Source organism: Panthera uncia (genome assembly GCF_023721935.1).
Source record: "Panthera uncia isolate 11264 chromosome B3 unlocalized genomic scaffold, Puncia_PCG_1.0 HiC_scaffold_1, whole genome shotgun sequence".
Classification (NCBI taxonomy): domain Eukaryota; kingdom Metazoa; phylum Chordata; class Mammalia; order Carnivora; family Felidae; genus Panthera; species Panthera uncia.
Genome location: NW_026057582.1, coordinates 927,697 through 948,108, shown reverse-complemented (window position 1 = coordinate 948,108; position 20,412 = coordinate 927,697). Strand labels below are relative to the sequence as shown.

General features: G+C 68.9%; 1 protein-coding gene across 1 annotated transcript; it reads right to left on the bottom strand.

Annotated features, from left to right (window-relative positions):
• Window positions 1–167: 167 nt before the first annotated feature.
• Window positions 168–19,038, bottom strand: AKT1 (AKT serine/threonine kinase 1). The gene is made up of 13 exons (XM_049612009.1): window positions 18,875–19,038; window positions 9,228–9,356; window positions 6,572–6,683; window positions 6,245–6,392; window positions 5,986–6,117; window positions 5,851–5,916; window positions 4,361–4,429; window positions 4,043–4,168; window positions 3,844–3,972; window positions 3,544–3,758; window positions 2,908–2,995; window positions 1,320–1,422; window positions 168–1,072 (listed from the first exon to the last, which is right to left on the bottom strand). The coding sequence occupies exons 1-13, from the start codon at window positions 18,918–18,920 to the stop codon at window positions 993–995; spliced, it is 1,443 nt and encodes a 480-aa protein (XP_049467966.1). The 5' UTR covers window positions 18,921–19,038; the 3' UTR covers window positions 168–992.
• Window positions 19,039–20,412: the final 1,374 nt, after the last annotated feature.

Here is a 20,412-nt window from a genome sequence, read left to right as displayed (position 1 = left end):
TGTGCTGTGAGGGGGTGAAGCGGCTGGGGATGTGGATTCCCTGCCCCGGAGGTCCCGCAGGGAGGGGGAGCCGGGGCGGGGGCGGCGGGGAGGAGGCTGGGTGCTCCCCACGCACACGTGGGCCGGCCCACACGCTCTGCCGCCCGCCACCCACCAGAACAAGCCACAAAGTTGAAAAGCAGTGTTTATTGAAGAATTTGGAGGGAAAGTCTCATAATAGTAAAAATAGTAAAGTTGAATGTAAAAAGCGCCCCCGTGCAGCGCGGAGTCCGGCCCGGAGGCACAGAGGGCGCGCTGAAGGCCCCTCCAGAGGGCGTGGGGCGTGTGGCGGGACAGTGAAGCTTCTCGACAGAAGAGTGCTACCTGGGGACACCGTTGAGGTGCCCCAGAGGGAAAAGAGGGCGGGAGGGAGGGGCTCTCTTGTCACTAAGATGAAAAAACCCCAGATGCATGTGATAGCGTATTACACAGCAACAGATCGCAACCTCGTTCTCAGCCTCCGGCCGAGCCCTGCCTGCCCCTGCCCCTGCCCCTGCCCCCGCCCCCACCCCGGCCCCACTCAAGAGCAGCTCCCCGCCAGGACGCCGAGGGAACCGGGCCAGCGCGTCACCGCCGGGCGCTTCTGGGGCCCCGGGGGCTGGGCCGAGACAGGTGGCAGCCAGGGACCGCTGGCTGGAGGGACGGAGGGGCCGGGGACAGAGCCCTCCCGGGCCCCCAATTGCACGTGGCTGCAGAAGTCCTCGACCATTTCCTACGTGAGTCTAATTGTTCTGAAGGCCAAGGCCACGTCTGGAGAGCTAGACGAAATAAATTAGAAAGACCCGCAGGACCCCTTCCCTCCCAGGCGGGCCGCCCCTCCCGCAGCACGAAGGCCTTCCCACCGCGCTCCGAGGCGGCTCCCCTCGGACACAACACGAACTAGGGATCGGATTGTCCGCGAGGCTTCCTCCCCGTCCCCTGAAGCCGGCGTCGGGAGTCCGCTGCTGGCCTCCTCAGGCCGTGCCGCTGGCGGAGTAGGAGAACTGTGGGAAGTGGGGCCTCCGCTCGCTGTCCTCGCCCTCCACGCTGTCGCCTGTGGGCGGGTGGGCGGCACGCTCAGACCCCAGGGCCGGGATCGCAGCCACCATGCGCTGGGGAAAAGGACCCTCTTGATGCCAGGAACAGGGACGGTGCCCTCCCGCCCCCATCGCCACCCTCCAGAGGGACCTGTCCGGTGAACCCTGTGGGCCTCTCTGCCAGGGGCAGCCGCTAACTTCTTCGGTTTGAAGAGAAGGGAGAAAACAGACTTGGGGGTTGGCGGGGGGTGGGGCATCCCTCACCTTGGTCGGGGGGCGTGATGGTGATCATCTGGGCCGTGAACTCCTCATCAAAATACCTGGTGTCCGTCTCTGAGGTGACCTGGGGCTTGAAGGGCGGACTGAGCTGCGGGGGGGCAAGGGGAGGGGAGGCAAGTTACAGACCCCGTTCCGCACTGCCCCCCAGGGGCCGCCCCCAGGAAGGGTTTCGTGTCTCCAGGCAGCGCGAGACCGAGGACGGGGCTGCAGCAAGGAGCCACGGGGGAGGGCGGTGGCCCGGGCCCTGCGGACCTGCCCCCCCACAAGGGCAGGCCGGGCCCTGTTCACAGCAGGCCCCGGCAGGTGACCAGTTCTGCGGGACCCTAGTACCCCCAGGTGGAAGGAGACAAGTCCGGTTTTCTTCTCTTTTTGTAGCTTTCTTCGCACGCGGGAAGGGGGTGAACAAGGGCACCATGGAACACCGGTGGGCTCCCAGCCCCAGAGCCCCATCCCCAGGGGCCACACGCACCCCTTCCTGACCATGGCCATGGGGCCCAGCTGCCAGCGGCCCCACTCTGATCGTTCCTGATACAGGGACAATCCCGGCCCCCCCATCCCTGGAGCCCCCTGGGCCAGCGGGTAGTATTCCCGCGCAGTGGTCCAAAGAGCCCACCGCAGCCCTGGGAGGGAACCCAGGGCGCAGCCAGGCAGCGCCACGTGCCCGTGCCAGCCCCAGCCAGGTGCCCCGGGGCACAAAGTGAACTTGACCTGCCCCCAAACCCAGAGGGCTCCCAGGACCCTCCCTGCCCAACTTCCCACCAGGAGTTGAGGCCAGGCCTTCCTGCGCACGTCCCTGCTGGGGCCTCGCCCTCCAGGCTTCCCACCTGAGCGCGGGGCCTGGCTGGCCTCACGTGCGCTCCAGGCCACAGTGCAGCTGGCTAAGTCAGGCTGCAGAGAGGCCTCCCCGTGACAGAGAACACACAGGTAACTGTAGGGGGTGTGCACGTGGGAGGAGGGCCCTGCAGGCCAGCACCCACCCCCCCAGGACACCAGGGCTGGCCCTCATGAGCTAGCGGGGTCCCTGCTCGAGGCAGGGCGTGTGGCCTGTGACGGGCCTACAGGGGGAGGGTGCGATGGAAACCAGCGGGAAGTGTGTTCGGAGACAGGGCGCCCAGCACGCCCTAGCGTGGCCTTCTTGAGCCTGCCGGGCCACCCCGCCGGCCTGGGCCAGGGCCCGGCGCTCCCAAGTCCCTGGGGGCGGGGGACAGAGGGATGTGTGCAGGAAGCAGTTGCCTGGCTCCCGGGAGACCTCCCATGTGCCACACGGGCCTGTGTTTCCCCCCAGTTTGCATGCTCAGAGGGTGGGTAGGGCTCTCCCTGCAGCAGGAGAGTCTGAGGTCAGATAACTGGGGGCACTGGGAGAGCAAAGGCCAGCCTTTAGCGGCGGGGCTGGAAAAGGCCTGGTGCCCCCACCTGACGGGGCACCGTGTTCCAGGAGTCCGTGCACACGGCTCCTTCCAGGGGGCCGGGAGGGGGACCTGAACAGTGTTCAGGAGGAAATCCCGCGGCGCAGACCCTGCGAGCCTGGGGAGGGGGCGCGGGGATGGGGGCCGTGCGCCAGGCCCCCACACACCTTCTTCTCGTACACGTCCTGCCACACGATGCTGGCGAAAAAGCGGTGCTGCATGATCTCCTTGGCGTCCTCGGCGCCCCCTCCCAGCCTGCGGAGGAGACTGGTCAGTGCCTCACGCTGCCCGCTGGCACGGGGCCCCTCCTCCTGCTGGGTGAGGCTGGGATGCCTGACTGTACTGGACACTGGGGTCCCTGGGGGTCGGGGGACAGTACAGGAGGGTCGGCGTGATCCTGGGAGGGGGTGGGGGGGGGGGGGCACAGCGAGGGGGACGGCCTGGTCCCGGGTGGGGGGGGATGGTGGGGGGTGGGGCAGCACGGTCTCAAGGGAGCAGGGAGATCGTGTGAGGGGGACAGCTCGATCCCGGGGGTGGGCCGGGGGGACAGTGCCAGCTGACGGCGCAGCCCCGGGGCGGCGGGGCCGGAGGAAGAGGGAGGTGCAGCACACCGGGTGGGGTCTTCCTGAGCACGTGTGGAGGCTGCGCGGTCCGGGCGCAGGTGCCCGTCCGGCCCCGGCCAGCCCCGGTGGAGGACGCTGCAGGTCAGCCACGTGGCCCGGGAGGCGCCCAGCTGCTCCTAGGGGAAGCAGGGGGATGGGGCGGCTCGCCGGCACCCTGCCGGCCCGGGGCCGGGGGCTCACCTCTGCTTAGGGTCCTTCTTGAGCAGCCCCGACAGCAGGGACTTGGCCTCGGGGCTGAGCGTGCGCGGGAAGCGGAGCTCCTCCATGAGGATGAGCTCGAAGAGCTTCTCGTGGTCCTGGTTGTAGAAGGGCAGGCGGCCGCACAGCATCTCGTACATGACCACGCCCAGCCCCCACCAGTCGACCGCGCGGCCGTAGTCGTTGTCCTCCAGCACCTGGGGGGCGCAGGGCACAGGGTCACGGGCCGCCCGGGGGTCCTGGGTCACCGGGGGGCGGGGGGCGGGCGCGGCGGGTGCGCACCTCGGGGGCCAGGTACTCGGGCGTCCCACAGAAGGTCTTCATGGTGGCACCGTCCTTGATGCCCTCCTTGCACAGGCCGAAGTCGGTGATCTTGATGTGCCCGTCCTTGTCCAGCATGAGGTTCTCCAGCTGCGGGGTGGCCTCCGGGTCAGCGCCAGCCCTGCCCCCACCGCGGCCCCGCCTGCTCACACCCACCCACCTTGAGGTCACGGTAGACCACGTTCTTCTCGGAGTGCAGGTAGTCCAGGGCGGACACGATCTCGGCGCCGTAGAAGCGCGCACGGTCCTCGGGGAAGACCCGCTCCCGGGACAAGTGGAAGAAGAGCTGGGGGACGAGGGCCGCAGTCAGGGTCCCAGAGCGAGACCGCAGTGCTCGGGGCCGGGGGTGGGGGGCACCGTCCACGGGGCAAGACCCCGACACACGGAGGGGGGTGGGGGGGTGCTGGGACTGGGGGGAGGCAGGGCACCGTCCCTGTGCCGGGGAAGGTGGCCCAAGGCTCACGGAAGGCCGGCCTACCTCGCCCCCGTTGGCATACTCCATGACGAAGCAGAGACGGTCGTGGGTCTGGAAGGAGTACTTCAGGGCCTACGGGGAAGGCAGAGCTGGTACCGTGGCCCTGCGGGACCCCTGACGCCCACCAGCCGTGCTTGAAGAAGGCGCGGGCTCCGGGTCGGATCTCGGGCAGGGTAGGGGCCAGCAGGTTCCGGTGCACATGTGGAGGCCTCCCTACAGGGCCGTGGGGCTCCAGGCCACGAACATGGGAAGCAGGACGGTGGCGGAGAGACTCCTCCCCACCACCCTGGCACCCCCTTCCTGCCTTATTTTTTAATTTTTTTAATGTTTTTTAATTTATTTTTGAGACAGAGAGAGACAGAGCATGAGCAGGGGAGGGGCAGAGAGAGGGAGACACAGAAGCCAAAGCAGGCTCCAGGCTCCGAGCCATCAGCACAGAGCCCAATGCAGGGCTCGAACCCACAAACCATGATATCATGACCTGAGCCAAACTCAGACGCCCAACTGAGCCACCCAGGCGCCCCTCCTGCCTTGCTTTAAAAGGAAAGGCCTGGAGGACCAAGTCTTCCCCACGAGGGACAGACCCTGGGTCTCACCCGGCGGCCAGGGATGAGCCCCGTTCACAGGAAACACAGGCCAGGAGACCAGCTCCAGACCTTGTGCCACGAGGCCACTGTCCCCAACTCTCCAGGTCCCAAGCCCTATCCCGTGGGGAGCCCGCAGGAGGGGAGCCAGTGCGCGTGGCCTGAGTTCCGTCACCTGTGACAAGGGGCATGCAGAGTAGGGGGAGGGCAGTGCACAAAGCCTGGGGAAGAGGAAGAGCGGCGAGCGAGACGAGGTAAGACCCCCACAGGGGCCGGCCGGTCACGCCTCACAAGGAAACGTTTGAAGGAGCACGAACTGGAGGGAAGGGGCTTCTCTGCTTTGCCGCCGCTTTGGGTCAGGCAGCGCCTGGGCTGGGGACGCCGTGCTGGGCGGAGGGTGACCGGGCCTGGGGGGGTCCCCAGAAGAGCCCGAGTGGTGCCTGGCCCGGTCCCGACCCCCCAGGCGAACGGCAGCCTGTCCGTCCACTGCACTGCTGACCAGCTCGCCCACACCTTCCTGGGTGGCTCGGCCAGGAAACAACTTCTAGTTCATTCTCGATGCTCTCTAAGAGCTTCCATACACCCTTCCTGGGCCAAGAACCTCCCCGGGGACAGAGACCCAAAGGGGAAACAGCTAGAAGGTTGTGTGCAGGAGGGTCAGCATGCGGGGGGGGGGGGGGGGGGCCCCCGGGGCCCCGGGCAGAGCAGGGGGGAGAGGGGGGCCCCCCCCCTGTTGTGCACCGCGGGGGCAGCAAACACCCCCCCCCCCCCCCCCCCGCCACCCCCCCGCCCCCACGGGCCTGAATCCTGAAGCACAGAAACCCGGGGTCTGTGGGGAGAAAGGTACGAGGGTCCCTCAGGCCGGGGGCGGGGGACTTCACGCAGACAGCTCGCGCCTCCGGGGCTCACCGTCAGGAAAGGGTGCCGAGAGTTCTGGAGAACGCGGTTCTCTGTGAGCGTGTGGGCCACCTCATCCTGGAAGACAGGGCCAGGTGAGCCGCCCGCCCGCCGCCCGCCCCCAGGCCACCCGGCCCTGCGCCCTACCTTGGCCACGATGACCTCCTTCTTGAGGATCTTCATGGCGTAGTAGCGACCCGTGGCCTTCTCCTTCACCAGGATCACCTTCCCGAACGTGCCTTTCCCCAGCAGCTTCAGGTACTCAAACTCGTTCATGGTCTGTGGGGCGGCGGGCCGGTGCCCGGGGTCAGGGGCCGCACAGGGGCCCGGCCCTCTGGGGGTCCTGCATCCCTGCCCCTCACCGCCCCCCGCCGTGCTGCCCGTGGGGGGGGGGGGGGTGCCTCACCACGCGGTGCTTGGGCTTGGCCAGGGACACCTCCATCTCCTCGGCCCCCGAGTTGTCGCTGGGCGAGCCCGACCGGAAGTCCATCATTTCCTCCTCCTGCCTCTTGAGCCCGTCGGCCACCGTCTGGATGGCGGTGGTCCACTCCTCCCTGCAGGGCGGCCGGGTGAGGCCCCGTGCTCCAGGCCCAGATGCTGGGGGACACCGAGGCCTGGCCCCCCGCAGGCTGGCGCATCCACCCCACCAGGGGCCTGAGGAGGGCACGGGAGCGCTGGGGAGCAGGGGGCCCCCCCTCGCCCCCCCCCCCGCCCCCGCGTGTCCGTCCCGCACCGCTCCTCGGGGGTCTCCACGTGGAAGGTGCGCTCGATGACCGTGGTCCACTGCAGGCAGCGGATGATGAAGGTGTTGGGCCTGGGCCGCTCCGTCTTCATCAGCTGACACTCTGGGGGCGGGGCTGGCACGTGAGTGTCCCTCTGCACACCCCCCGCCCCACACAGCCCCCCTGCCCCCCACCCCACCCCCCCCCCGCACCGGGTCCTGGGAAGTCCCGTCCCATCCCCGCTCCATGCTCTGGCTTCCCCGACCGCAAAACGGAGCCGGGACCCCTGTCCCAGCCCAGACGCCGCGCTCCGGCCGGGAGACGCGCCCCTGCAGGGCGGGCTGAGGCTGGGTCTCCTCAGCCCCGGGCCGTCTCCCCTGGCCATTTGGTCGCTGAGCCCGTGTGGCGCGCCAGGACACCACTCGACTGGACAGAGGGTGGGGAGTATGTCCCCGGGAGGGCAGGCAGCTGGCCTCGGAGCAGGAACCTCCCGCCATTTCCCAGCCGTGACTGCCGGCCCCCTGCCCCTCCAAGCGGGGCCAACCCCAGGGCAGAGGCCGGTGCCCACTCACCCTTCAGGGGCCGCCTGTCCCGGCAGATGACCCTCCCTGGAGGCTGCTCGGACCGTACCCAGCCACCCGACAGTGGCGACACCCCACCACCACCCCCAGAGGGATCCCGGACGCACACCGGGAGCACCCACACACTGGGAGCACCCAGACCTACACCTGGGGCACGTGCACACCGGGAGCAGAGGGGCTGTGGGGATGCACCAAGCCCCCAGAGGGGTGGGAACCAGTAGGGGGTGCCGAGAAATCCCAGGCCGTGCCAGCTCCGTCTGTGGGAGTGGAGACGGGTTTCGGGGCCCGTGAAGGGGCTTCCGACATGCCGGTGCCTGTGCCCCGGTGGCCTCGAGGGCCCCTGGTTGGGCTCAGCAGAGTGTAAGCAAGAGGTGAACCAGGGCCGGGTGCCAGGAGGGGCTTGGGGCCAGCCTCGTGGGGACGGTGGCCTGTGTTGACACAGGGGTGGGGGCTGGAAAATCCCGTGGCGGTCTCCTCGGTGCTGACGCCCACCCCCCCCCACTCGCCCCTCGGAGACCACCGGTCTCCCCAGCCCCGGAACCCCTCCCCAAGGATGAGCCCCTGTCCCGTGCGGCTCTGCTCCTTGGCTGGCGCTCCAGCTGGACCGCGGCCCGGTTTCGAGGCCCCAGTACCTCCCACTCTGCTCAGGCAGCCCTCTGGAGGGTGCCCACCTCCCGTGCGCCTCTGCAGAGTCCCCCTCAATCCCCCCACGCTCCGCCTGTACAGAACATTCCTTGGGGCCCCTCATGCCCCTGCCAGCACGGTGGCACCCGGCCCCACCCCAGCCAGGCCTCCTTCCTGAAGCCCCACCTGGCCCCAAACAAGGAGGCGCTGGGGGCAGCCCAGAGGCACTGCAGTAAGGTCCCCTGCATGGCCACCAGGCCGCAGGGGACAGCGGCGCCTGCCTCCCTGGTCTCCCTTCACCCCAGGGCTCCTACTCTCACAGCCGCTTTGTGGAGCCTGAGGATGGAGAGGCGGGGCTCACCGGACCCAGGTCGTGGTAAAGCCCCCCTGCGAGACCCCCAGGCTGGAGGACGGAAAGGCAGCGACTGCCCGACAGAAGCCCTGGGGGTGGGGTGTGCTGGCCATGCCCCTTGTCCCTGCAGCACAGGGCCGGGCACCCCGGAAGGTGGGCAGGACAGCCAAGGTGCCAGGACACCCCCTCCCCCCCGCCATACCCACAGGCACGGAAGCCACGAGTCCCTCCCCATCAGCCTGTGCTTCCTCCTCCTGAGACCCCAGAACCTGCACCAGGCGACGTGGGGCAGCCCCAGGCTCCCAGGCTGAATGAAGACAGAGCCGGCCAGAGACGGGGTGTATGAAGAAGCCCGGGGGAGGGGGGCAGACCCCTCGGTGGGCACTGCACTCAGTACCCCTGATGGCGTCCCAAGAGGAACCCAGGAGGTCGGCCGGTTGATGAGCCCCTCCCTCATTTCCCAGCCCCCCACCCGGCCTGGGTCCTGGGTTGGCCCCAAGGCAGAGCCAGGTTCCAGGGTGGAAACAGAGACCCCACAGGAAGGCCTGCCTGGCTCAGCAGCCCCTCTCCAGGCCCGGGTCTCCCTCTCACAGGTGCGGGATGAGGCCGCGGCCACACGGTTCGAAGAGGTCCCAGTTCGTCCAGCTCTGCCAGACGCCGCGGCCGGCTGTGCTGTGCCTGCCGACCCCACCCCTGCTGAGGGTGGAAGGAAACCACTGCGGGGCCCAGGCCTCTGAGGGCTCTTTCTAGGGGTGACAGAGGCTCCCGGAAGCTAAGGGTCCCCACCCAGAGGCTTTGTGGAGAGACCCTGGTGAGCGCCAGCTGGCCTCCAGCCAGCCGGCTGTCCCGGGCGGGGCTCTGTCCCCCAGAGCCAGAGTGCCCCAAACAGGTCTGGGGTCTCCAGCCTTGGGCCTCCGCACGAAGACCTCCCGGCAGCCGGAAGCATCCACTAACCAGTTCCCAAGGTGATGCAAAGCCAGCACCGCCCAGCCTGGCCCCTGGCAGCTGCTGGCCCCAAACGCAGAGGCCCAGGGGACCCGAGCCTGGGGGCTGCTGGGCACTGTCCCGCCCTCCCCGGTTCCACCCCAGGGTGGCCGCGGGCACACTCACGCGCCACAGAGAAGTTGTTGAGCGGGGACTCTCTCTGCTCCACGTCCTGTGGCCGCTCCTTGTAGCCGATGAAGGTGCCGTCGTTCTTGAGGAGGAAGTACCGGGGCCGCCAGGTCTTGATGTATTCCCCTGCGGACGTGTGCTCGGTGAGGGCTGAGGCCGCCGGGCCCCGTCCCCAGGCCCCCCCGGAGCCCCGTCCCTGTGGCAGGCTCGCAGCTGGTTGTGCCAGAACAGGTGCACCCGGGACGCCGTGACTCGGGGACATGACCGAGAGCCGGCCCCCATGTCGGAAAGGGGACCTGGACGTGGGGGAAGGGGCACAGCTAACGAGAGGCCGGCCCGATCCAGGGGGCCTTTCCGGAGGAGGCGCCGCCAGGCCAGGAGGTCCCCAGCACACACAGCTACAGCCACCCACCAGCGCTTCAGGGCTAAGAGCTCCCCCCACCCGCTCGGTCCCGCCAGGTGTCGGCCACACTGTTACTGCCATCACAACGGCAAGTGGACCGCCCGCCAGAGCCGGCCCCTCCCTGGCCCACGGGAAGGAGCCTGGCACCCAGCATTCAGGGGACAGCAAGTGGGACCAAGGGCCCTTATGCAGCACGGCCCCCGCAGCCCCTCACCGCCCACGTGACCACGTGCCCTGCCCAGGGGCCCAGAGCACAGTCTTGGGCACCACGGGGAAGCCGGACCCAGGAGGCGTCCGTGCGGTCCGCAGGCTGAGACCCGCCACCCTCGACCGCGTCCCACCCGTGGGCCACCCAGGTGCTCGGGGAAGTTTCCCCCCAAGCTTTGCCACATCAGCCATAAGCAGGCAACCGCACTTAAGAGCCAAAGCAGATGTCCTCTGTGCCATTCTAGCGACTGTCATTTTTCATTCTGACACCCAGAAAAAAGAGCATTTCATTTACATTTTGCCGAGCAAGGAGTTTGAACGACGATAGAAAACTTACTAATTAGACAATGGCTTTGTCAGAAGGGCCACTAGGCAGCAGGTGGGGAGGGGGCTGGGGTCCCCAAGCTCTGGGCCCCAGGGGAGGGGGACGGGCAAAGGCCCCACCCAGGACCCGGCAGCTCCCAGTGTGCTCCTCCCCCATCCCCGCTGCCCAGCCGCCTCCGCAGGCCAGGGGCCTCCGGGTGTGACCCAGCCCTCACTCCGCTGCACACGACGGGGAGGGGGGGGCGGGGGGGGGGTGTGTGTCACCTCCAGGCCCGCCCCCACCGTCAGGGCGAGGACCCCCGTGAGGGCCGGCGGCCCGCCCTCTGCCCCAACCGCATCCGGTTCTGCGGAGCCCCCGCCCCGGCCCGTGGAAGGCCGGGGTCGGCCCCCTTCGGACCCGCTGCTTCCGACCCACCGACCGCCCGGGGACCCCGCCCGCCCACGCGGCTCCGCCGGGCCTCCCGCCGGGGCAGCGGGTGGGCACGAGCAGACGGGGCGCCGGGGGCTGTGCGCAGCCCCCCACCCGCGCCGTCCCGGGCCGCTCGCTCCCACCCGCCTGCGCGCCAGGCTGGAGCTGTCGGCCCCTGATGGAGTGTCGCCCATCCCGCCAGCTGCCGCTCCCCGGGACGCTAGCTGAGCGGGGAGAGTGATGAGCGCCTCGCCCGCGCAGCCCCGAAAATCCATCTTGATTCACCAACTGCTGCCAGCCCCCACCGCGCCCGGCCCCGCACCCTGTGCACGCGGTCGGCACGTGCACACCTGCTCGGCAGCGCCCACACGCCAGGCTGGGCCTCAGTTTCCCCACCGGGCCGCAGGATTCCCGGAACAGGGGGTGCCACCGGGACTCACCCCAGCCACCCGACCCTGCACCTGGTCCACTCCGGGCCCAGGAAGGTTCTACAATCCAGCACTGGGGCGCGGGGCGGGGGGGTGGGGGGGGGCGGCAAGGGAGCGGCCCTGGCGGGGAAGAGGCTGAGGGACAGGCCCCCAGTCTGCATGAGCCCTGGGCGGGGGCCCAGGAGGACAGGCGGTGGTTCCACCGGACCCTCCAGCAGCCCCCTGGCCCAGGGCGCTGAAGGGGGGGCCACGGTCGGCCCCCAGCTGCTCCCCTGCCGCGCCCCACGTGGCTGAGCCCTAGAGCCACAGGACACATGGGTGGGACGGGAGGGCCAGGGAAGGCGGCTTCGCTTGGCCCCTCGCCTGGGCAGCCCTGCCCACAGAGCCCTTGGGGAGGCAGGGGAGGCTGGGGCCAAGGCTCTGAGACACACGGACCCTTCTCTGCCCAGCCGCGTGCAGCCAGGCGGTCACCTGGGGGCCGAGGCAGTGCTGACTTCGTCCTGGGCTGTGGCCTGCATCCGAGTGAGTTCAGCCCACACAGGATTCGGGCCAGACGACCGGCCCAGGCGGATGGGGGGCCGGAGCCCTGCTCACTCCCGAGGAGGCCGGGGTGACACAGGATGTAACGAAGGGGGAACACAGCCACCCCCGTCCTCAGCCACAGGACTAGGGCCACGGGGGCTGGGGTGGGGACAGACACTCGCCGGCTGCTGCTGGCGGTGGGAACCTAGGAGCCTTCACTCCGGGCACAGGCACGGGCGGGTGACGAACAGGGAGGCCTGAGTCTGCCCTTCAGGTCACTGCTCCCTAAATGGGGGTCCCCACCACTGCCCCGGGGACAAATGCCTGCCCACAGCCAGGGTGACCTCCGGGAAGCCGTGCAGTGCACCACTGGTCCCTGCCACTCACGGCCACAGCCCGGGTCTCCCGGAGGGGCTCCCCACCCACCCACCCCACTGCAGGCAGACACTTGACCAAGGCCCACGTGGGGCGTCCTCACAGTCCCGGGGGCCAGCCTCAGGGTCCCCTCCGCACAGCTGGACAGCCTGGCCATGAGGGCCCCCACCCCTGCAGCCAGGAAACAGGAGCCATGGCAAAATTGGGAGGCAGGTGGGACGGGCAGGGTTTTCTCAGAAGCCCAGCTCTGGGCTGGGGTGGGGGAGAGACCCACACTGGCCCTCAGAGACCCCGCCCCACCTGCCACCAGAGAAGGGGACCCATGCTCCCCCCAGCCCTTCACTCGCGGCCGGTCCACCCCCAGGGAGGGCCCTAGGCGTCCTGGCTGGGGTGGTGGGGGGAGGGGGACACGCAGTCTCAGCCAGGCTCCCCCACCTCCTCCTGCGCCTCTAAGGGACCCTCAGCTCCTGGCACCGGCCGCCGTGGTGTCCCCGTGCGTCCTCCACTAGGAGGGCCCTTCTAATAGCCCTGCTCATCTTGGGGCCGGCTCATCTCCAGGAAGATGCCGGAAGATCCTGACCTCCTGTAGCCCAAGTCACCCCACCGGGGCCATACCACCAGGAGCTGGAGACGAGGTGGGTAGAGGCTGAGGGCCTGTCCCCTCCGTGCTTCCCAGCCGTGGGTCCTGAGCCACGTCACGATCGGGGCGCCCCAGGCAGCGGACCTGGGGGCTGGGACCCACGCTGTGGGCACGCAGGGAGTCATGGCGCAGCCCGGGCCTGGCGCCCCAGAGCTCCCCCCCGCCCCACCGTGCTGCCAGGCCCCGGCCTGCTCAGCCACCACGCCCGAGCCCCGCGAACCTTCCCTCCAAGCCTCCGGTTCTCGGGGAAACTGCCGGATAAACACTTTGCTGCGGGGGCGGCGGCGGCTGGCAGGGCGCCAGGCGGCACCGGGCTGCTTCTCCACAGCAAAGCGAGCCCCAGCAGGCCCGGGGAGCGGGCGCCAGCTGACAGCGGCGACCGTGCGGTCCCCTGCCGCCAGCACATCCATCGCAGGCCGACAGCTGCCGGGCGTCCATTTACCTTCTCCAGCACAGTGAGCAAACAGCCCTGCTGACGGCGGCCCATCCGTCGCCGCCCACCGGGAAGGGGGCAGGCAGCGGGCGGGCACCCGGCGTGGGTCATCTGGCGGGGGGGGGGGGGGGGCCTGCCAGGCCTCTGCCTGTGCACAAGCTGCGGTCCCTGCGTCCCTGTCCCACCAGCAGGATGCTAGGCCACAGGCTGACCCTGAGGGTCCGGGAGCCCCCAGGAAGGAGCACCAGGGCCGGGCAGTGTCACACCCTCGCTCAGGCGGGGCCGCGGGGCACCGACCTGCTTCCTGAGACTGAGCCTTGCCTAGCATTCACGGGGTCCGGCCAGGGGCACGGCTGAATGAGAGGAGGCATCCGCCCCCCGCCCAGCAGAGGGGTGACACGTGGAGGGCAGACGCTCCCCCCCACCATGGCCCCTGAGCCTCGCCGGGCCCTCCCCCACGATCCCACCCAGCCCTCCCAGAAGGCCCACCTGGCAGGCAGGGAGGGCAGGGAGTGATGTGCCCGCTAGCTCCCAGGGCACCCGAGGTCCAAGGAAGGTCACAGACGGTAAACGGAGACCCCGGTCCTGCGGCCCAGGCTAGGCTCGCTGCATGACACCTGCCGACCTCCCCACAAGTCTCTGGTTCTGCCATCAAGCAGGCAGGTCCCAAAGTCACGGCCCAGTGCACACAGGTCAACTCAGAACACGGGGGACGGTGCCGGGGGCTGCTCGGGCCCTGCCTGCCGCGTCAATACAGCGCCCGGGACGGCGCCCCTCACCGACCAGCACGTCCCACCCCACCCCAGGTGCAGCCGCCTGCCGACCATCTCAGCCCAGACGTCATCGTCCTTGCAAACCCCACCTCCTCCTTGGGCACCGAGCACCCACCCCCACGCAGGCCAGAGGGGCCACCCCTTAGTCCCAGCTTGCCCGCCACACGTCCCAGCTCCCCCTGGGACGTCTCCACGTGGCTTAGTCCCCACGACCCCTGCCCTGGTCCGGGGGCCCCCTGCCCACACCCACTGTCTCGCTTCTGGTCTCCTGTCCCAGGCAGCCCAGAGACCCTGGCCCAGAGACCCCTGCCTGGGTGCTTATTCAGCGCCCCCAGATAAGGCCACAGCCCCACTGCCCAGGCGCCATCTGCCATGGCCCTGCTCACTCCCGGCTCCAGCCTGGGGCTGCGTGGGCCTCCCCACCGCCTATTCTCAGTCTCCCTCCACGAGCCGGCGGCTGGTCACCTGCCTCACCTGCCCGCTCCGTCCAACGTGCGCCTGGCCTCACCACAGTGGGGTTCGGGGAGGCTGGGCTTCAGAGACCTGGTTGGGTGAGGGTGAGGGGGCAGCCACAGCCCCGCCTCCACGAACAAGCATCCCAGGGGGCTGGACGGTCCAGGGGGCAGCCCCCCACCCATCAGTCCACCAGCTTCACTCCTATCTGCTGGCACCTTGGGTCGCAGGCCTGGGGAGAGAGGCCTGCGGTCTTGGGGCCCACCTGGGGATCTGTGGACCTGAATCCAGAGCCCGGAGATCTAGGTCAAGCACCGGGGGTTATCAGAAGGAACCCCTCCCAAACCCGGCCGTCGACTGCAACACCCCCGAAATACAGGTCTAGTATTTCTTATGGTTAAAGAAACACACCTGAAGGCAGGAGAGAGGAGGCGAGGGCTCGGCCAGGCAGGGCTCCCGGGTCTGGCCCGTGGCTCACCCGACCGGCCCACCCCAGCCTGGAACCCCAGGAACCTCTGCCGGCCTGTCCGGGGCCAGATCTGCCCGGGGGGCCGCCAAGCAGGGACCGGGCACGTCGAGTGGGCAGGAACAGTGGGCATGTGCCCACCGTGGGGTGGCCCTGGGGAGCAGGCACGGAGCCACAGCCACGGGCTCCAGTTACGGGAGGGCCCGCGGGGAGGGCGCTGGCCCCGAGCCCGGCTGGGTGTGCCTGGGCAGGAGGGACGCCAGCGGTGGCCGGGCCAGCTCCCACCCCGCGCCAGCCCACAGCACTTCTAGGAACCCGGCCTGATGCAACCGAGCCTGGCCTCTGCGGAGAGCCGCTGGCCGGTGGGGGTCTGGGCAGGGGGCTCGGGACCCTCTCCCCTGCACAACGTGCTACCCAGGGCCGGCTGGAGGGAGCAGAGCCTACCCTGTGGCCCCTCACCCCTCCCGGGCTCGTGACTCCCACGTCCTCCGGCCCTGCCCGGCGCCTGGCTCACCATGGGACAGCCATCCGCTGGGGCCACCAGCAAGGGCCAAGGGACCCAGGGCCAGGAGGGCAGTGACCCCTCACCCCCCACGCATCGCCCCAGCTTCCTCTTCTGCTGTTTGTTCTACAGGGAGAACCCAACACACTCACAAAACAGGAAACAGCCCCACCGATGGCGGCCACGGCCACACGCCAGGCCCAGCGGCCCTGGAGCACACCTCGGGGCCCTCCCTCCTAGGCACCTGCCCTCGCCCCCAGGCCCGGCCACCCTGCCCTGACCTGTCCCAGGGGCAGTTCCGGACCCTCACAGACACAAGGCATTGCGCGGTCGGCCTCGCGGACCAAGGGGCTGCTGGGACGGAAGCCATAGCCACATCGGTGTGACCTGTACAGGAACTGGGGCCGCCCTTCACCTGACGGCCAGGGAAACTGAGGCCCAGGAGGCCCAGGGCGGCCCTGCCCTCTAGCCCGAGGCACAGGGTAAGGGGAGCGACACCCACCGTTGGCGGTCCTGCTGAGCCCCTTGCCCTGGTGGCACCCGTGCGCAGGCAACAGTACGGGGCCTTCACAGGAAACCCGAGGTCTGCGCTCAGAAGTGCGTTCAGCAGGCCCACAGGCCGGTCCCCTGGTGTCTGCCTAGCAAAGCCGCTGCCTCCTTCAAAGGGGAGCCCCCCAGGGGCACCCCAGGACCAGCGATGGGGTAGGGGACTGTGTCAGCAAGGGGAAACCATGGTCTCCTCATCAGAGCCACACGTGAGACACGGGGAACGGCCATGGCCACGGTGGGAGACAGGACCTAGTTGCCACCGAGGGAGAGGAGGTGGGAGAAACCACCGGCCCAGGAGCCCACCTCCACCAGGACGCCTCGGACCACCTCGGCCTGGAAACAGGGCCGGATCCCTGCTGGGAAAGGGCTCAGGGCTGGGGCACAACAGGGCGGGAGACGGGCAGGGACCAGACCTGCTAAGCTCCGCGAACTCGGGGCCCCGGCCGGCACCATCCCTGGGGGCGAGAGGGCAGGGAGACACGACCGCACCCCGTGCGCTGGGCACATGTGCTCGCAGACCTCAGGGCCGGCTCTCCTCATCCCACCCCTCCACCCCCGGGGGCCAGGCTGTGCTCCGCTGAGGACTGCCGAGCACGCTTCTGGGCCAGACCCTCCTGGCCAGGAGCCGGCCTGCGTGAGCAGAAGGGTCCCCAGGGCCGCCCACCCCGGCCCAGAGCCCCCTCCTGCCTCCGTGGCCCAGCTCCTCACTGCCTTCCTCCCCTCTCCTGGTCCAGCTGGCCTGCCTGTGGGTCAGGGACACCCAGGAAAACAACCACAAGCCTGGCCGGGTAGACAGAGCCCACAGCTTGGGCTCCAAGAGTGAGGCCACCGGACAGGGATGTCCCAAAACAGCTGCACAGACAGGCCGTGGCCTCAGCACAGAGCGGTCTGAAGACAAAACCGGAGGCCACAGGCCAAGCTCAGCCAGACCTACATCCTGGAGCAGGCCTCGTTTTCAAAAACCGTCAGCCTTTAAGAATCAAGAGAGTGCACAAGTTTTTGAGCGGTGCTGAGCCCAGCTCCAGCCATCAGCGCTGGGGGCTCGTGGGCTCAGCTGCCCACTGCTTGGGGGCTCCACCTAGAGCTGGGGTGTCTGCTTATCTCTCGGGCTGTCCGCACGTCCAGATGTCCAGCTCTCGGTCGGGAAGCCACCCGTTTCTGGGGCCGCCCGTCTGCCCACCATCCCTGCCGGCCCAGCCTGCCTCCCAGCCACCCTCTGAGCCGTCAGCAGCTTGAACTCAGTCTCCCGGGGACGGGCTCCCCACTGGACACACTGGGACCCTGAGGCCTGGAGGGCTCGCCTGGACCCCAGAACAGGTCAGCGCAGGGCTGGAACTCAAACCCGGGCATCCCCGCGCAGGCTGGACTCCCCACTGTCCTCTGTGGCTTCTCTGCCCAGAGTACACAGTATGAGGACACCCAGGAAACAGCCCAGAGGTCACTCCCCCCAGCAGGATGCCCACCTCCCGGAGGGAGCACGGACCCTCTCTCCCAGTGAGGCTGCTGAGGCTGGCTGTGCCCAGACTGGGGGCCCCCTAGAGTCCACCAGGCCGTTCCCTGCCACCGTTCCCGTCACATACGTGAGAAACCGAGGGCCGAAGAGCTCAACAGATCTGCCCTTGGAGAGGGACACAGCGACAAAGCAGCCGGGTCAGATCCAAACCCAGCCTTCTGGACGGCCACCCCCCCACCCCCCCACCCCCGGCCCGATACCGCAGCCTCCCGCCCCTTCAGAAGGCACGTGCCCTGAGGGGCAACCTGAAATTCACCCAGGGGTCAGAGAGGCGCCCCTGCTCCAGCCCGGCTGGGGGACGTCCCAGCAACAGGGCCAGGAGCATCTTAATCTAACAGTCAGTCAACAACTGTTCGCTGCTGGTTCAGGTAGGGGACCGTGTTCCCGTGCTGCGGCCAGGCGCGGAGGAAAGAAAGGCCCGGGGCCGGTGAAGGGTGAAGGGTGAAGGGTGAAGGGTGAAGGACGGGGCTGTCAGGTGAGGCAGACGGAGCCCGGCCTGGTGACGGGGCTCCAGGCACAGGACACAGGGAGCAGGCCGGGGATGGCAGCAGGTGAGCACTGGGGGCGGGGACGGAGAAGGCAGGCGCGTGCGGGGGGTTCTTGGGAGAAGCCAGGCGGAAGGGCTCCCCACGGACCACGGGGCCCGGGGGCCGCCTCGCCTCCGTCTCGAGGCCCAGGGTGCCGTCCTCCCCGCAGCCACCGAAGCCAGCCCTGACAGCACACGGCTGACCACATCCTGGACCCTGTGCTTCGAGCCCCTCCGCGGCCCCTGACCCCCGTTCTCTGCTGCTACAGGCCCCACTGCTTCCCAGCCTGCTCTCCTGGGGGCTCCCGCGCGTCCCACGAAACCCAGCCTGCGGCCGGGCGCCTTAGCATACCTCCCCGTCTGCTCCCCGTGGCCGAGGCTCCCCCTGCCAACAGCCTGTGGGATCCTGGGGTGGGGAGGGGGAACCCTCACGCCATCGGCCGGAGGGCACCCGTGAGGGGAGGCTAACCAGCTAGCGGGGATCACCAAAGCCTTGGGAGGGAACAAGTCTAGAGGAAGAGGAAGGGGGCGGCTGCTAATCCCCGCCCTGGGGCAGGAGGGAGTGACTCCCCGGGGGACACCTAAACATGAAGCCTGTCCACGCCCCACGCCCCACCCCCGAGTCACAGAGGGCTGCGGGGCAGGGGGCTGCGGGCGAGGGGCCAAGGCCACACGTCCCGTCACACACCGGGACCCGCCAAGCCCCTCCCTGGGCGCAGGGCCCTGAGCACGCGGACAGCAGAGGCTGGACGGACACTGGGCTCGGACGGCTCACAGGTCCAGCCCAAACACACCGGGGCTGGGCCCCTGGTTGGTGCGGAGCCCCCCCATCCCCCACCCCCACCCCACCCCACAGCCCAGGCCTGAGGCGGGCACTGGGCCAGGCCAAGTAACACTGCCCTGCCCTCAGGAGCCCTCGGGCAGCGCCCCGGGCCGCCAGCGAGCCAGGCCTTGGACGGGCCCCAGTGTCCTCACTGCCTTCCAGGAAAGCAGGGAGGGAGGCGGCGGTGCCTCTCCCGCCTGAGGGACCCAGCCAGGCAGCCACCGTGCTGGCCGGCCCACACGGGCTCCACGCCACCCGAGGGACCCCTGCCCCAGGCCCAGCCCCCGAGGGCACTGACCTCTCTTGTGCAGCCAACCCTCCTTCACGATGGCCACGTCGTTCATGGTGCCCTGATCCGGTAGGGCCGGGCCAGCCGGGGCGCCGCTCACCGTCCCCTCTCAGCAGGGTCTCCCCGAGCCCAGCCAGTGCACCCAGCCTCTGGAAGAGTCAAAGGGAAGTGTGTGAGGTTGTGTCCGGCCCGGGCCCACTCCTCCAACCCCACAGTGAGGCCAGGGAGCCCGCCGCACCTAGGGTCCCAGTCGGGGCCCACCCTCCCATGTGGCCTGCCCCCCGTCATGGCCTTCTGAGCCACTGCCGCATCCCCCACCCCCACCCCCCCGGCGCATGGTTCTGCCACGACACCAGACAGGCGCCCAGTCCCCTGGGGCCGGGCCTCCCCTCCGCCTGGGCTGCAATCCCCCTGGTACCTGAGCCCAGGCCCTCGGAGCTTGATGCCCCGGCCTCACCCCGGCCCCCAAAAGGCACTCCTGGCATATTCCAGCCTCCCTAAGCTGCCAACACAACAGAGGCCGCCTCCTCCAGGCAGGCCCTCTGACTGCTCTGCTCTAAGCTGCTTGGCCTCCCCAAGCCCCTGGCGAGGGCGCCCCTGTTCCCACCCATAGGGCCCCCCGGGCTCCTCCTTCTTGCCCCAGCCTAGGAGAGAAAAGAAATTCAAGTGTGAAGAAAGTAGGGCCAGGAGACCAGGCGGCTGGCGCAAATGAGAACCCAGAGCCCTCCGAGGCGACATAAGAAAAACCTCCCCTCAAGAAACCCCAGGCCCTCCTAAACCACAGCACCCCTGCTGGTCTGAATCTGGTTCATTCATTCGGCCAACATGTACTAGGCATCCCTGGTTTTGCCAGGCTCGGCGCTGGGGACAAAGAGAGGTTCAGATGGGTCCTGTCTGTGAGAAGCACCCAGTCCAGGGTGGTTACAGACCCATAATTACAGCATTCAGGAGGTAACAGACGGGGGTGCCTGCACAAACGCAGAGGCCCTGGCGCCCGCAGTGGCCACCAGCAGCCTTCTCTTGGACATACTTCGGCCACTGAACCCGAGCGACCATCCCCATCACTCCCGGCTGGACGAGCTCCTAGGCATCCCTCAAAACCCAGCTCACACATCATTCTGAGCATCCTGGGAAAGAGCAGTCTTCCCATGAGCAGTCCTGGGCTAGCCCTCCAGAGGGCAGGCCCAGAGACACTCCTCTCTGGGACCCCAGGCCAGGAAGACCCCTGAGGACCTCTGGAATGGAGCCCAGCATGGGTTCACCTACAGCTGCATAGACATTCTCCCTCGACCTTACTGGCCTCCTGAGGCAGGGGACTGGGACCCAGGGGAGGTTGCCTGGCACTGACAGTCTCAGGCTAAATTTAGAAGAACTGGAAGACCCCCCTGCCTGCGTCTAATGCCAGGCCAGGGAAGACACACGGTGCCCAACGTGCGCAACAGGGCACCGGCAGCGACAGGAAGCAAGACTGAAGATACCTCCAAGGACAGGGTTCTGAGCCCCTGCACAGCACTCCTGACGGGGGGGGGGGGGGGGGGGGGGGGGGG